The sequence below is a fragment of the Phyllostomus hastatus genome, unplaced genomic scaffold, assembly GCF_019186645.2.
Source record: "Phyllostomus hastatus isolate PE091 unplaced genomic scaffold, TTU_PhHast_1.1 phas_scaffold_28, whole genome shotgun sequence".
Lineage (NCBI taxonomy): Eukaryota > Metazoa > Chordata > Mammalia > Chiroptera > Phyllostomidae > Phyllostomus > Phyllostomus hastatus.
Window position 1 is genome coordinate 17766491 of NW_025334022.1, and position 12594 is coordinate 17779084.

General features: G+C 36.0%; 1 protein-coding gene across 2 annotated transcripts in view; it reads right to left on the bottom strand.

Annotated features, from left to right (window-relative positions):
- Positions 1–12594, bottom strand: part of DIAPH2 (diaphanous related formin 2) — an 881199-nt gene that overhangs the window by 190412 nt on the left and 678193 nt on the right. For both annotated transcript variants that reach the window (XM_045817492.1, XM_045817491.1), the window contains one exon: positions 3872–3967. In XM_045817492.1, the coding sequence (XP_045673448.1) occupies positions 3872–3967 (96 nt within the window). The remainder of the gene's footprint in view (positions 1–3871; positions 3968–12594) is intronic.

Genomic DNA, 12594 nt, shown 5'->3' on the forward strand with positions numbered 1-12594 from the left:
TTCTATAGATGAAATATCCTAATATATAGCTTTGTTCACACTCCTTCACTGCTTAAAAGCCTTCAATATATCCCCAGTGTCTAAAGAATTATATGCTAACACCTCAATATCTTATTCAAGTACTCTATGATGTGGCACCAACCTACTTTTCTAGAATTGTCTCCATAGCTTTACACTTTATAGAACCATTAGTTTTACTATTTGCCATTCTCCAAAAATACTTTGTATTTTCTTACCTCTGTATTTTTCTTGATGACATTTCATTTGACTAAAATGCTTACTATTATCCCTACCTCTAACTCCTACTGCTAAAATCCATTATCATCCTTCCAAGCATTTTTCTTTGTGACTTTTTTCTGTAATATCCAATAAGTTATGATATTTCCCTCCTTCAAACTCACATAATATGTTAACACCTTTTGTATAATAACTATTATCATTGGCCTCATTCTGTAGTCTTTTTATACTTTTTTATCTTTCCTACAAGACACAAGGCTTATATGAAAGATAAAAAGGATAACTAAGGATGTCTTATCTTCACTATTTCATAACCTTTCACAGAACAGATATGTGATGAATTAATGAATGTTTAGGGGCTCATTTCCTAATCTCAGTTTCACATAAGCAAATCTGTAATCTGGGTTGATATGCAGCCAGAATGAATTAGTACAACCATAGTGGCTACTTATTGCCTGTGTATATTCTGACTGCTTAGGGCCTGTGCTACAACAGGTATTAATGTTTTTAATATCACTCCTGATATGACAGTCTCCCTTAACATGTCTTTTGGTGCCCTTACTAGAAACAGTGCACTCAGCTGAACTGGCTGTAGGTAATACATAGGAGCTCCTTCTAAGTTACCTAATGTGGGTGACTCTTGGGGAGGGAATATAAGCTTAGTGCGGAATACCTGTAATTTAGGCAACTGATTATATCGTTTATTAACATTTTAATTTTCTAATGAAGAATATACACTATCACCTCATTTAAATATGGAATTGAAAACACTGCGATCAGAAGCAGAATTGTAGAGCTGTGTATTTTACATATTATTACTTCCATCTGTAAGTGATAACAGAGATAGCAAGCTGAGCAGTACATCTTTGCTGTTTGTGGCTGATTATGATTTCAGATTTTTGGCTATTTCCTCTTATTTTACTTTATTTGGAGAAAATAGCCATTTTTAAAAAGATTTTTTTTAACAGATGTGAAAGGAGGGAGAAAGAGCAGGACAGGAACATCAATATGTGGTTGCCTGTCAAGTACCCCCTAATGGGGACCTGGCCTGCACCCCAGGCGTGTGCCCTGACTGGGAAATGAATTGGCAACACTTTGGTCCCCAGGTTGGCACTCAATCCACTGAGCCATAACAGCCAAGGCCATTTTTTAAATAATTTGGTTTTACTGCTTCTATCCCATCATGTTCAAGTAGAGATTGTTGGAAAACAACAAGTATGCCAGTATTGAACAGGGAAACTGTAATAACATAAATTCAATGGAATCTTGGGGAAAAAAAAACAAATCAGGTGCCTAAGAAAGTCAACACTCACACACACACACACACACACACACACACACACACACACACACAGCCAGCCAGCAGGAAAAAGCAATTTGGCTAGGAAAGTCAGAAACAAGGAGAAAACCTGGAAAAGTTCCTGGTTCTGTTGCTTCTAGAAAGAAGAAGCATTCAGAAGAGGTTTTGGCAGACTTGTCTACTCTGTGCCTGTCTTCCCCTCTCCCTTGCTCCAAGCTCTTCCACTGATGTCCGAGATGCCCTACCAATCATGGCAACTGCCTGCCTGCCTTCTAGTTTCTTTTTACTGCTGGACATTTGCATTGGCTGCTGCCACAGGGAATGACTGCCAGGGCTAAATAGGCTGATATTTTTGACCCTATGTGTTCATGGAGGCACTCTAGCTAAAATCAAAAGAGATCCCAATTTAGATTACTTGGAGTCAGTATTATAAATTTATGCAGTTTCTGAGTATATTCTTAGTGTTTCACAGTTTATAACACTATTCCCTTGAATACCAAACTTGCAGAACCCCATGTAATGATAGCTCTCTCTAAGTAGTCTTTCTAGAGTCAGCTGGAGATGTGAGACTATTCAGACAGGGACCCTAGCAAATGTGTTTTTGTTTACATTTTTTATTGTAGTTCAAATACAGTTGTCTCCATTTTACCCCCACCACTTCCCCCCATCCCAGCCATCCCCCACCTCCCACCCTCGATCCTACCCCTCTTTGGTTTTGTCCAAGCAGCACAAATGTATTTTTAAAATAAACAGACTAGAAAGATGATGGCAGTTCTGTTACGGCACAGAACAACATGCTTTTACTTATCTGCTGCTTAACAAAGAACTGAATCAATACGAAAATTATTTCAGTTTGCTTTCCACTGACTATTAATGCTCTGATAGTTCAACAAAGATAAGTGAAGGTTTCTGTTTTCCTGAAGAGGTAAAAGGGCCTCTGATCACATGGTAGAACATTCTCATTTCTCAGATAAAGACAGAAGATCGATGGAATGGCCACTTCATAGTAACAGAGTAGCAATGTTCCTAACATTCTCCCATGAAGCATTACCTTAAGAAAGTAATATGAACATATAAATGTAGATTTTAATTTTCTTTCCTCCAGTGTTCTACTCTTTTTGTATGCCACCTTTAATGTCTTCATATATACAAAGCAGTCTTATACTCCAATGAAAACATTTTCATCATCTCAATTATATCTTACCTTCAGGCTAAACCAACCCATTAGGATTCAGACAAATGTAAACAAGATGAATATAACTTATACTGTCTTCTGCCACAGACTTCATCATTGCCAAAAGCTTCCTGGATAGTTCTGCACTATGCTACATTTCTTTCACTGGTTTGTTGGGGTACAATGGTTTTGAGAGGCATCAATTTGCATTCTAATGACATATGATAGTTTCCAGTCTAAGTACAGAATATGTTTTGAGTTGTAGGGTATTCAAGGCAAATCTTATTACTCTAAATGAAGTAGAGTTTACATATTAACTATTAATTTTCCTTTTTCTTATTTACTTCTCTATATAGCCTTACAGCCCATGAAGAGGGTACTTAAAATCAACACACATAATTTCTTCCTCTACTTTAAGAAAGATATGGACTAAAAAAATGAAAACTTACTTAGAGAAGATGACAACTCAGCCTATTTGGATTATCCTGAATGGAACTACTGTTTACTTCAGCCATAGGTATAAATGGAGAATGTGGACAACCTTCTAGCTACACTTGAGTGAGACAGGTTGTATTCATGTTTCTAATGCCCCTGAGATCAACTTTCATTGTGTGGCTTTGTTACTAATCAAAAACACACACAAACATGTGTTCTAATACTTGGGACTTTGGGGGATCTTAGATTATCTGAACCTCTGCTCTCTTTGTTAACATGGAGAAGGGACTGAACTGCAAAGCCAAAATGGTCTTTAAAAAGAAATATTGTCTCAATTTCCTTATCTGTAAATAGCTAATGTGACATCCTTAGGGCCAATTATTTTTAATGATTTAATTATATATGGTTTTAAACCACAACTTTCACACAAACCACATGCTCATAAAATAACAATTAAAGTATTTAATATTAAACACAGTGGGGGTCATTGTTTCTGATTTTTTTTTTGCAAAGTCTTCAGTTATTTGAAGATACTTTTACCAGGTTGAAACTTTCAATCACGTAGATAAAGAAGCTTGCTGAGACTTTCCACATGAACTGAGATCAATTGTTAAAAAACGTTCTCATGTGGAAAGTTTTTTTTTCTTTTTTCTTTTTGTCGTGAGGGTGTCATTGGTTCTGAACATTCACGTATTACAATACCAGTGAGCTGGAAGGGGTCTTACCTGGATTCCTGGGAATCCGCTTTCTGCGGTCTCGGAATGCTGCACCTGATTGCAGGGCTTCTAGGAGATTATCCATCACGCCAGTCTCATCACCCTCTGGAGGGAAGGAGAAATTGGAATTAATCTTGGAGCAATTAAAGTTAAACTACAGGAAAATAAAGGGAAAACTCCTGTCAGATTTACATAATACCACTAAATTAAAGACATATATCTGTTTTAACATAATGGATCCTGTCAGTATCTGGCACCACAGACTACTTTGCTTATTACACACCATTAAGCAAAATTCATGCCAACCCCACTGTTCTTTCAACTTAAAGGCCTTGTCTTTTGTATTATTGATGACATGCTCAGTATGCAAATAAACAGCAGCTGATCAGCTACTGCTGCCTCCCTGTTAAGATTCTTGTAAGGTATTCCTAAGCAAGAAACTACTGACCCAGCTTAATGCAATCAATGCACAGGGTGTGATTTGATGAAGCTGAGTTACACAAGGTTAAACACTGATTGTATTAATACCTTCAGCATTCAACTATCATCTGTGATTATCTCAAAAGACACTATTTGTGAAACACATTTGCATCCAATTCCTACCTAATCCATATCCTTTTCTCATTTTGAAACGCTATCATTGTTTTAAAAAAAAGGTGACCACATCACCTTAAAGGGCACATTTTACATTTGAGGAATTTTAGCCAGCCTCATCATCCCTTTCAGAGTGCTACTTTGTTTCTAAGCTTTTCCTGTGGGAAAGAACTGTAAAGAAGAATACATGAGTGAGTACTCCAAAAATGTTTATGGAAATTTCCAATGGAAATATATGTAGAACATTTCACCTTTGATAACTTTGGCCATTAAAACTACTTCCAAAATCTGTTAAGAGTATTTGTCTCAAAATGTCAATTGCCAGAAACTCTCTGCTACACTGTTGATAAGGCAGTGAGCTGAGGTCTGGTTTCTCAACTGGCTCAGCTGATTAAAAGGACCCTAACAAGACAGTTAATGTTTGTTAGCTAAATGTGTGGGTCTGGGGTAGGGGGCATTTAGAGGCAGGAGGGTTAAGAGAAGTAAAACTGAGGAATGAAGGAAAATAAATTGTTTCTGATGCTATTCCAAAATTAAATTTAATTCATTCTTTCTTTAAAGAATTGACTATAGTGTATTAGATCACAGAAATAAAACATTGTCTTATGGGGCAAGAACAAGTTAAAATCTTTCTTGATTCTGCTGTTCATCTGACTTGAGATTTCCTCAATGTTACAATCATTTACTCTAAAATGAATTCTCTAGGACAGAATACTGGATTAAAAAGAATAAAGGGAAACAGAGGTCCTCAGATCTAATGTTTGGTGAAAACATGAAAAATAAAAGGGAAGTAGAACCCTAGTGACTGAACAGGGAAAGGGGATAGTGCACTTTTAGGAATATTACGTGTGCACACAGAACTGAACAGACACCTGCTCTTTACAATAGGAAAGAAAGGAGGAACTGAAAGCAGTTTGGTGAGGCTAAAATGTATGTAGGAAAATTAATTTTTATGCAGTAGGTACTTCACATTTTTTGTACCTTTTAATCTTCCCAACAACACATTGAAATAGGTATTTTCTCTCTTTTTCATCTGGGGATACTAAATCTTAGAAATTTTAAGCATCTTACTATAGATCACACAGCTGGTATGTGGAAGGTCCCAAGAGTGAACTCGGATCAATCTGACACAAAGACCAGCTCCTTTTGAATGGCAGTTAGCAGAAGATGAGATGGACTAGGCATATGGTGGCCAGGTGATGAGAGATCATAATTTTATGATATAGTTTGGGCATTATCCTATAAGCCAGCACTGTCGAATAAATATACAATGTGTGGCACAAATTTGAACCACATAAAACAATTTAAATTTTCTGGTAGCAATATTTTTAAAAATAAGAAGATACAGGCAAAATCAATTTGAATATATTAAGTGAATATTTAAATCAATGTGTATGATAATTATATATATTACATTGATCTTATCTAAGTGTTGGAAAGCTGACAGTTTTATTTTGGCACATTGCACTCCAGATTAGCTATATTTCAGGCACTCAATAGCTTTCTGTAGCTCTTGGCTATTATATTGAGCAAAGTAGCCATAAGCAACAGGAAGTGACTTGATCAGATTTACACTGTAGAAAGACTTGTCACATAGCACTGTGGTGGAAGACTCAAGATGGCAAGACAGAAGGTGGGGAGATGTTTAGGACTATAGGGTAATTATCTAAGTAAGAGATAAAGGACTAAGATAGCAGAGTACATGGGCAGGATGGATACTGTAAAAGTATTAATACTTTCAATAGGACCTGGATGGGTGGGTGAAGGAATCTAGATGACCAGGAATAAACATGTTTGAGAAAATGAGATGAGTTCTTTCGAGGTTATTTTTTAAAGAACATCTCAGTAGAGATATCCAGTAAAAAGTTGGAAACATGAGTCTGGAACCCAGAAGCAAAGTCTGGGCTGGAACTAAAAGATTTGAGTGCTGCCTTGCAGGTGTAGCTCAGTAGACTGAGTGCTGGCCTGCGAACCAAAGAGTCACTGGTTCAATTCCCAGTCAAGGCACATGCCTGGGTTGCGGGCGAGGTCCCCAGTGGGGGCACACAAGAGGCAACCACACATTGATGTTTCTCTCCCTCTCTTTATCCCTCCCTTCCCCTCTGTCTAAAAATAAATAAATAAAATCTTTAAAAAATAAAAAAATAAAGACCTGAGTGTTGTTGGAAGCTAATTAAGATTACTCTTAGATAGTATATGAAAAGAGGTGGGGGAAGAACATACAATTCCTGAGGATTTCAACTTTCATTAGGAAATCATGAGAAGCAAAATGGCAAAGAAGACATGGAAGGAATTTGTAAAGTTACGGAAGTACACCAGAAGAGAGGCACAATACAACTGAATTTTATGTGTCCTTATAAAAAGTCAGTATGAAAATTATGTAGAAAGATGAATATATAATACAAAACAGTATGTATATATGATATTACATAAAGAATATGAAAAAAACTTTTTAAATTTGTAACAATGACATTATGGATACCATTTCAATAAAATTCTTTTTCCTTAATTTAGTGGTTCCCACCTGGCAACACTGATCAAAATACTATGCTAGATTACTGTTTCTGAACGTTTTCTTTCATTATCATATGCCCCTGCAAGAAACCTTTTTAGATATCTTTTTCCTAATCTTCCATTGTTAAAATTTAATACCAGCAATATACTACATATCTGCTTCTGTACTGTGGCCTTTGGAGTTCTACAAACTGTTGTGCTATCTAAGATTTTTCTCCACCCACCTTCCCAAGAACCAAAGAAGGCATATGCTAAATGGTTCTGTTTTTTGTAAGAAAAAAAGAAAGAAAGAAAGAGAAAAAAAAGAAAATAAAAGAAAAGAAAAAAGAAAAGAAAAGCCAGGTCTTTGTAAGAATCACTGATATTTTAAAGGAGACAAATATATATTGTTTTCAGTCCACCATTACTGTTTCATTTGCTTCTGGATAACTTTCAAATGAGCTGGGAGATTTTTGCATAATGTTTATCTCTGAAGAATGAAGATTATATGAATATATTGTAGAACCGATTTATATTTCAGTCTTCCTAAAACAATATGGAAGGCAACATGACCATCTGAAAGAAGTTATCCTTCATTTTAAATAAATTTCAGTGAAATTTGGTATGTGATTGAATTGTGGGAAGTTGACAGGTCACTTATTCCATAGAAACATTCATTCTTACTTAGATATGATTAGTAGTAACTAGCTGGGATTATTTGTTTGTGTTTTTAATGTTTTGGTCTATGTGATCAAACAGGAAAAATATCTCTTAAGAGGTTTTTTTTTCATTGAAAAGGAAAAAAGCTTTTCTTTTTTGAGTTATATAGAAAAATGCACTTTCTTAAAATTTAAAATACCTATTTTACTAAGTGAAAGGATGACCAAGGAGAAACTTGTTAATGCTTTTTAGCCACTGATATGGAAATATATGGGCATATCTGAGAAGTAACGATTCAGAGACAACCTCCTAATCTTTCACTGTGAAATTAGATCAGAGACAGCATTAAGGAGCTAGGCAGGCTGCATGCAGCCCTATGGGCTCTGTGTGAGCTACTTTACTTATCTTTGGGTAAAATGAAAGGCATGAGTTGTACCTTCTATTGCATGTTTCAAAGAGTGTTGGTCATTCATTGGATGCTGAATACTTGCTGATCTCAATTTTCGGCATCAATATTTACCTATATTATGTTGACAATTTCCCCAGAAGAGTTTGGAGATGTTACAGAGTAAAATGAACACTAGGTAAATTAATTATCTCCGGTACACCTCTTTGCAAGGTTATTCCCAGATGGCCAGCATAAATTTATTTAGAGGCTATTCTCTATGGGTTTCTCACATATGTGCATATTTTGTGAGTATAAGCATTGATGGCCTTTGTTCTAAACTATCTTTTTCAAGGATGTTTTTATATGGAACAATCTTGAAGGACAGTGTCTCTCTCCAGAGCAGAGGGAAGGTTTGTTTGCTTTCAAAACATTTTATCTCCCTCTAGGGCACATGTCAGGCAGATTTGCTTTCAGTCCATTATAAAAGAGTTGGGTTCCCTAAGCCTGGGTTCCTCAGCAGTAACACAAACCAACTGTGTGCATAGTATCTACCTGGGCCCATCATGCTGTCACCCTGTGGGATCTAGAAGGCAAGGGAAAGCAGTGTGAACATGAAGCTTACAGTGCTTGCTGTACCACAAGTTCTTTGTCTCTGATCCTGGATGTTGTGTCTTCGGCCAACACACCTGAAACTATGGCAGACTGACTTGTTAGCATGCCAGTAGGGTGAAATCTCTGACCTTACAAGGTTTTTGAAAATACTCTGAGCTCTCATTCCTTATTAAGCATTATTAATTATAACCCTTATTAGTCTAGGAACTTAAACACTTAGTGCCTTGGACTTTTATATGAACTAAGACCCAACTCCAGTTCATTACTCCTCAAAAATGACTAAACTAAAGCCAATACTATAAAGATCATTTCATAAGATCCTAATGACCTAGGCATGATGGCTTCACTTCACTATTACAGCCTCCTTGAATTCTCAATTGTTTAATTAAGGCTTTTTGGATGAGTTCAGCTGCTCCAAGTTGAATAAGTTGCCATTAATCAATTAGCATAAAGTGACCAAAGAGAAGCAAAACACCTTTTGCTGATGGTAGGACCCTACTATGTAAGATAATACTTATGTAGATTAAGTAATTTTTAAAAATAAAACTATACTGTTTCTGGACTTAAGGAGTTGGGAAAGACTCATGGAAGAATTAGGACTTAACTCTCTGAAAACATTACATTAAAAAGGCTGAATAATGACTGGTTAAAGGCACTAAAATCTATATTTATTGACTCCTAGCACACATGCATGTATTCATTAGCTTAAAGGTTTTTTAATCCTCACCTGAGGACATGCTTATTGGTTCTAGAGAGAGGGGAAGAGAGGAACAGAGAGAGGCAGAGAAACAAGGATGTGAAAGAGAAACATTTATCAGTTGCCTCCCCCACATACCCTAACCAGGGACTGAATCCACAACCCAGGCACGTGCCCTGACCAGGAACTGAACCTGCAACCTTTTAGTTTATGGGACGACACTTCAACCGAGTCACACCAGCCAGGGAAGTCACTTGCTCTGTGTATGCACGTGTATGTGTGTGTGTGTATAAATTTACAAATACTGGTAATGCACACATCTTAAGTGTATGGTTTGGTGAGTTTTGATAAGTGGCTACACCCATGTTACTTACCATGACCACAATCAAGATATTGAACATTTCTATCACCCCCAATAAGTTCCCTCTTGCCCCCACTATTCAGAGGCAAGCTCTGCTCTGATTTCTACCACCATATATTAGTCTTGATTGTTCATATCATATCATTTTAAGAAGGTGAAACTTGTTGAGGTCATTTTGAATGAGTGTAGCTTCCTCAAATTAAATATAGATGCTTTGCCTGATAAACCATGGAGAGAGCAACAGAGTTGAAAGGTAGAAGAGTTATAGTTGGATACATCGATTAGAGCAAAGTTCTAAAGAGACTTGGATATCAAAGAAAGAAGTTTGAAAATGCTTCAATTGACTCTGAAAAGCCATTGGTAGATCTTCAGCAAGACAGTGATGTGATAAAGGTGACATTTAAGATCAGCCTCACAGTAGTATGCAAAATTGTCCAGAGTGAGAGAGAAATGAATTACACACAGGACATAATTTAATTTGCAGTGGCATATATTATCCTACCTATACTCGAGCAAACTAGAATGGTTACTTTTGTCATTAATGGTGAAAGACTAAATCAAAAAGTAAAACTGATTTAGTGAGCAAGGTCATGAGCAGTAGTAAATGGAAGCTGACAGCATAGGAAGGCAGTGATAAGTGGAGTACAAGAAAAATCAGTGTTAGATTCAATCTGTTTTACACTATCTATTATGGTCCAGATTAAGACCATGCTGCAAAATGTATGGATTTTTTGGTGACACAAAACCAGAAGACTGCTCACATATCAAAGAAGAAGGAATCAAATCCCTTCTCTGGGAATCTAAAAATAAATAAATAAATAAATAAATAAAGGCACAGAGCTTGACAAATAGCTCTTATAATTTAACATGGAACAATAAATGGTAATACACTAAGCAAAAGGCAATCATAATATGATGAAAATAACATGTGCCAATGGGACCTTAATATCTAAGAGCAATAATAAAACATAATGAGTCAGAAATAAACAAAATCAAACCATTTGACAAAGCAGTGTATCAACAGACATGACAAAAAATGAGCAACTTGTATTGCAGTCCACAAGAACCTAGAAAGCTTCTACCTGATGTGAGGTTTTTGTTAGTTTGCAGTTTAATTAGAAGTGAGTGAAGAAAGGAAATGGACTTGGAAAGCTTGGAATACCAACATATGATAATTATGATAATAGTCTATGAAATTATTTACAGTTATAAAAAAGTGTTTAAGGAAATCAAGATATTATTCCAGAGAGAGTAAAAGAGTGCATAAGTAAAATGTATAAAATTCTAAGGGAAAAAATGAAGGCAGATGTTCCTGTTCAAAGGAGGAAAACTTCTAAGAGGAAAAAGAAGGCACAGGAGGTTAGAAGAAATTACCAGAAACTACAGGATGAGCTAGGGGCAGTGTAGCAATTATATTTTGCAGCAGTTGAAAATTTGTAAAACGAAACAGAACACTATGCTCCCAGTTTAAGGCCTCACACAGTGGTACACACCAAATAGCTACACTAAGCTCAGAACAATTCAAGTTAAAACTATATGGGGAAATGTTGGTCAGAGAATACATTCATTTGGTTATCTCCTTGCCAAAACAAGTTAATAAACAGTTTCCTACAGTGAAGTAAGTCATTACAACCCTGACAAACTTCATAGTGAATACTACTCTTCCTTAATAGTTTTAATTTAAAGTTAATGCTTTAGGTATATTTGTTCTGGAATAGGTACTGTATTAGCATCACAAGATAAATGGATATTCCACAACAAAGTGATGAATGGTGAAGGATGAGATGATGATATCTCCCCAAATAGCTACTAGATAGGTGCTACCTAAAAGTTTGTCAGGGAAACTGACTTAGTGAGTTAACTTTTCTTGATGTATTTGCATTTTAAAGAGGAGCTTGTTCAGTGAAGAATATTTTTTGGCCAGAGGCATCTTTTTGGTGGTTTGCCTACTGTATGACAGCTTGATAGTAAATGGTAGTTAAAAAGACAATGTTTATGCATATTCATTCTTTCCAGTTTACCTATATGTTATAGGATTGGAACAAGAAAATTATACATTCTATAAATAAACAAACAGCCAATAAAGCTCAATGTTAACACTTACCAGAAAACCACATTTGATGCCTCTGGTGAAATATCTCACATTCAATATTTTAAGTAATTAATATTTCAAAGAGACCTTTGAAATACTCTGTCTTATCAGAATCAATCATTTACCAAGGACATGGAACACTTGTGAAAGGGAAACTAAGAAAAAGCAAACTTGGAAAAAGAATACATTTAACTCAATTCAAACCATCCACCAAAGTAAATCTAAGTTACTGTCTGAAAAGATAGGTGTTTTTCAGGTAGGAATATTAATAATATCTTCCATTTATTGGGATTATAATATATATGCCAGGCCCTGTCCTAAGAGAATCCTCACACCAACTTGTTTTCCAGGTAAAGAAACTGAGGTACATTTAGGTGGGGTGACTCTTGCATGGTCACATAGTTGGGAGGTGAGAGGCCAGCATTAGAATCTAGGAGCATGTCTCTAGGGTCCTAGTGTTCAGATTCAAACTACCAACTGTTTTTGTATAGCTTACATGCTAAGAGTGGTTCTCACATTTTCAATGGCTTCTAAAAATTCAAAAGAGTATTTTGTGCTACATAAAATTTTCACCAAATTCAAATTTCTATACATGGAATGAATTCAGCTCTTTTACCAAAGACCTAGTTTGACTGGAACATAGTCATGCTCAATTCATTACATATCATGTATGGCTGCTTTCATGCTATATCGGCTGAGTTGAGTAGTTGTGATATAAACCTTTTGGCCTATGAAGCCTAAAATGCCTGTCCCTTTACCAAAAACATTTTCTGTCCCTTTACTGTCTGAGCATTTACAGAAACCATTTGCTGACCGTTGCTCTAGAGTATACACT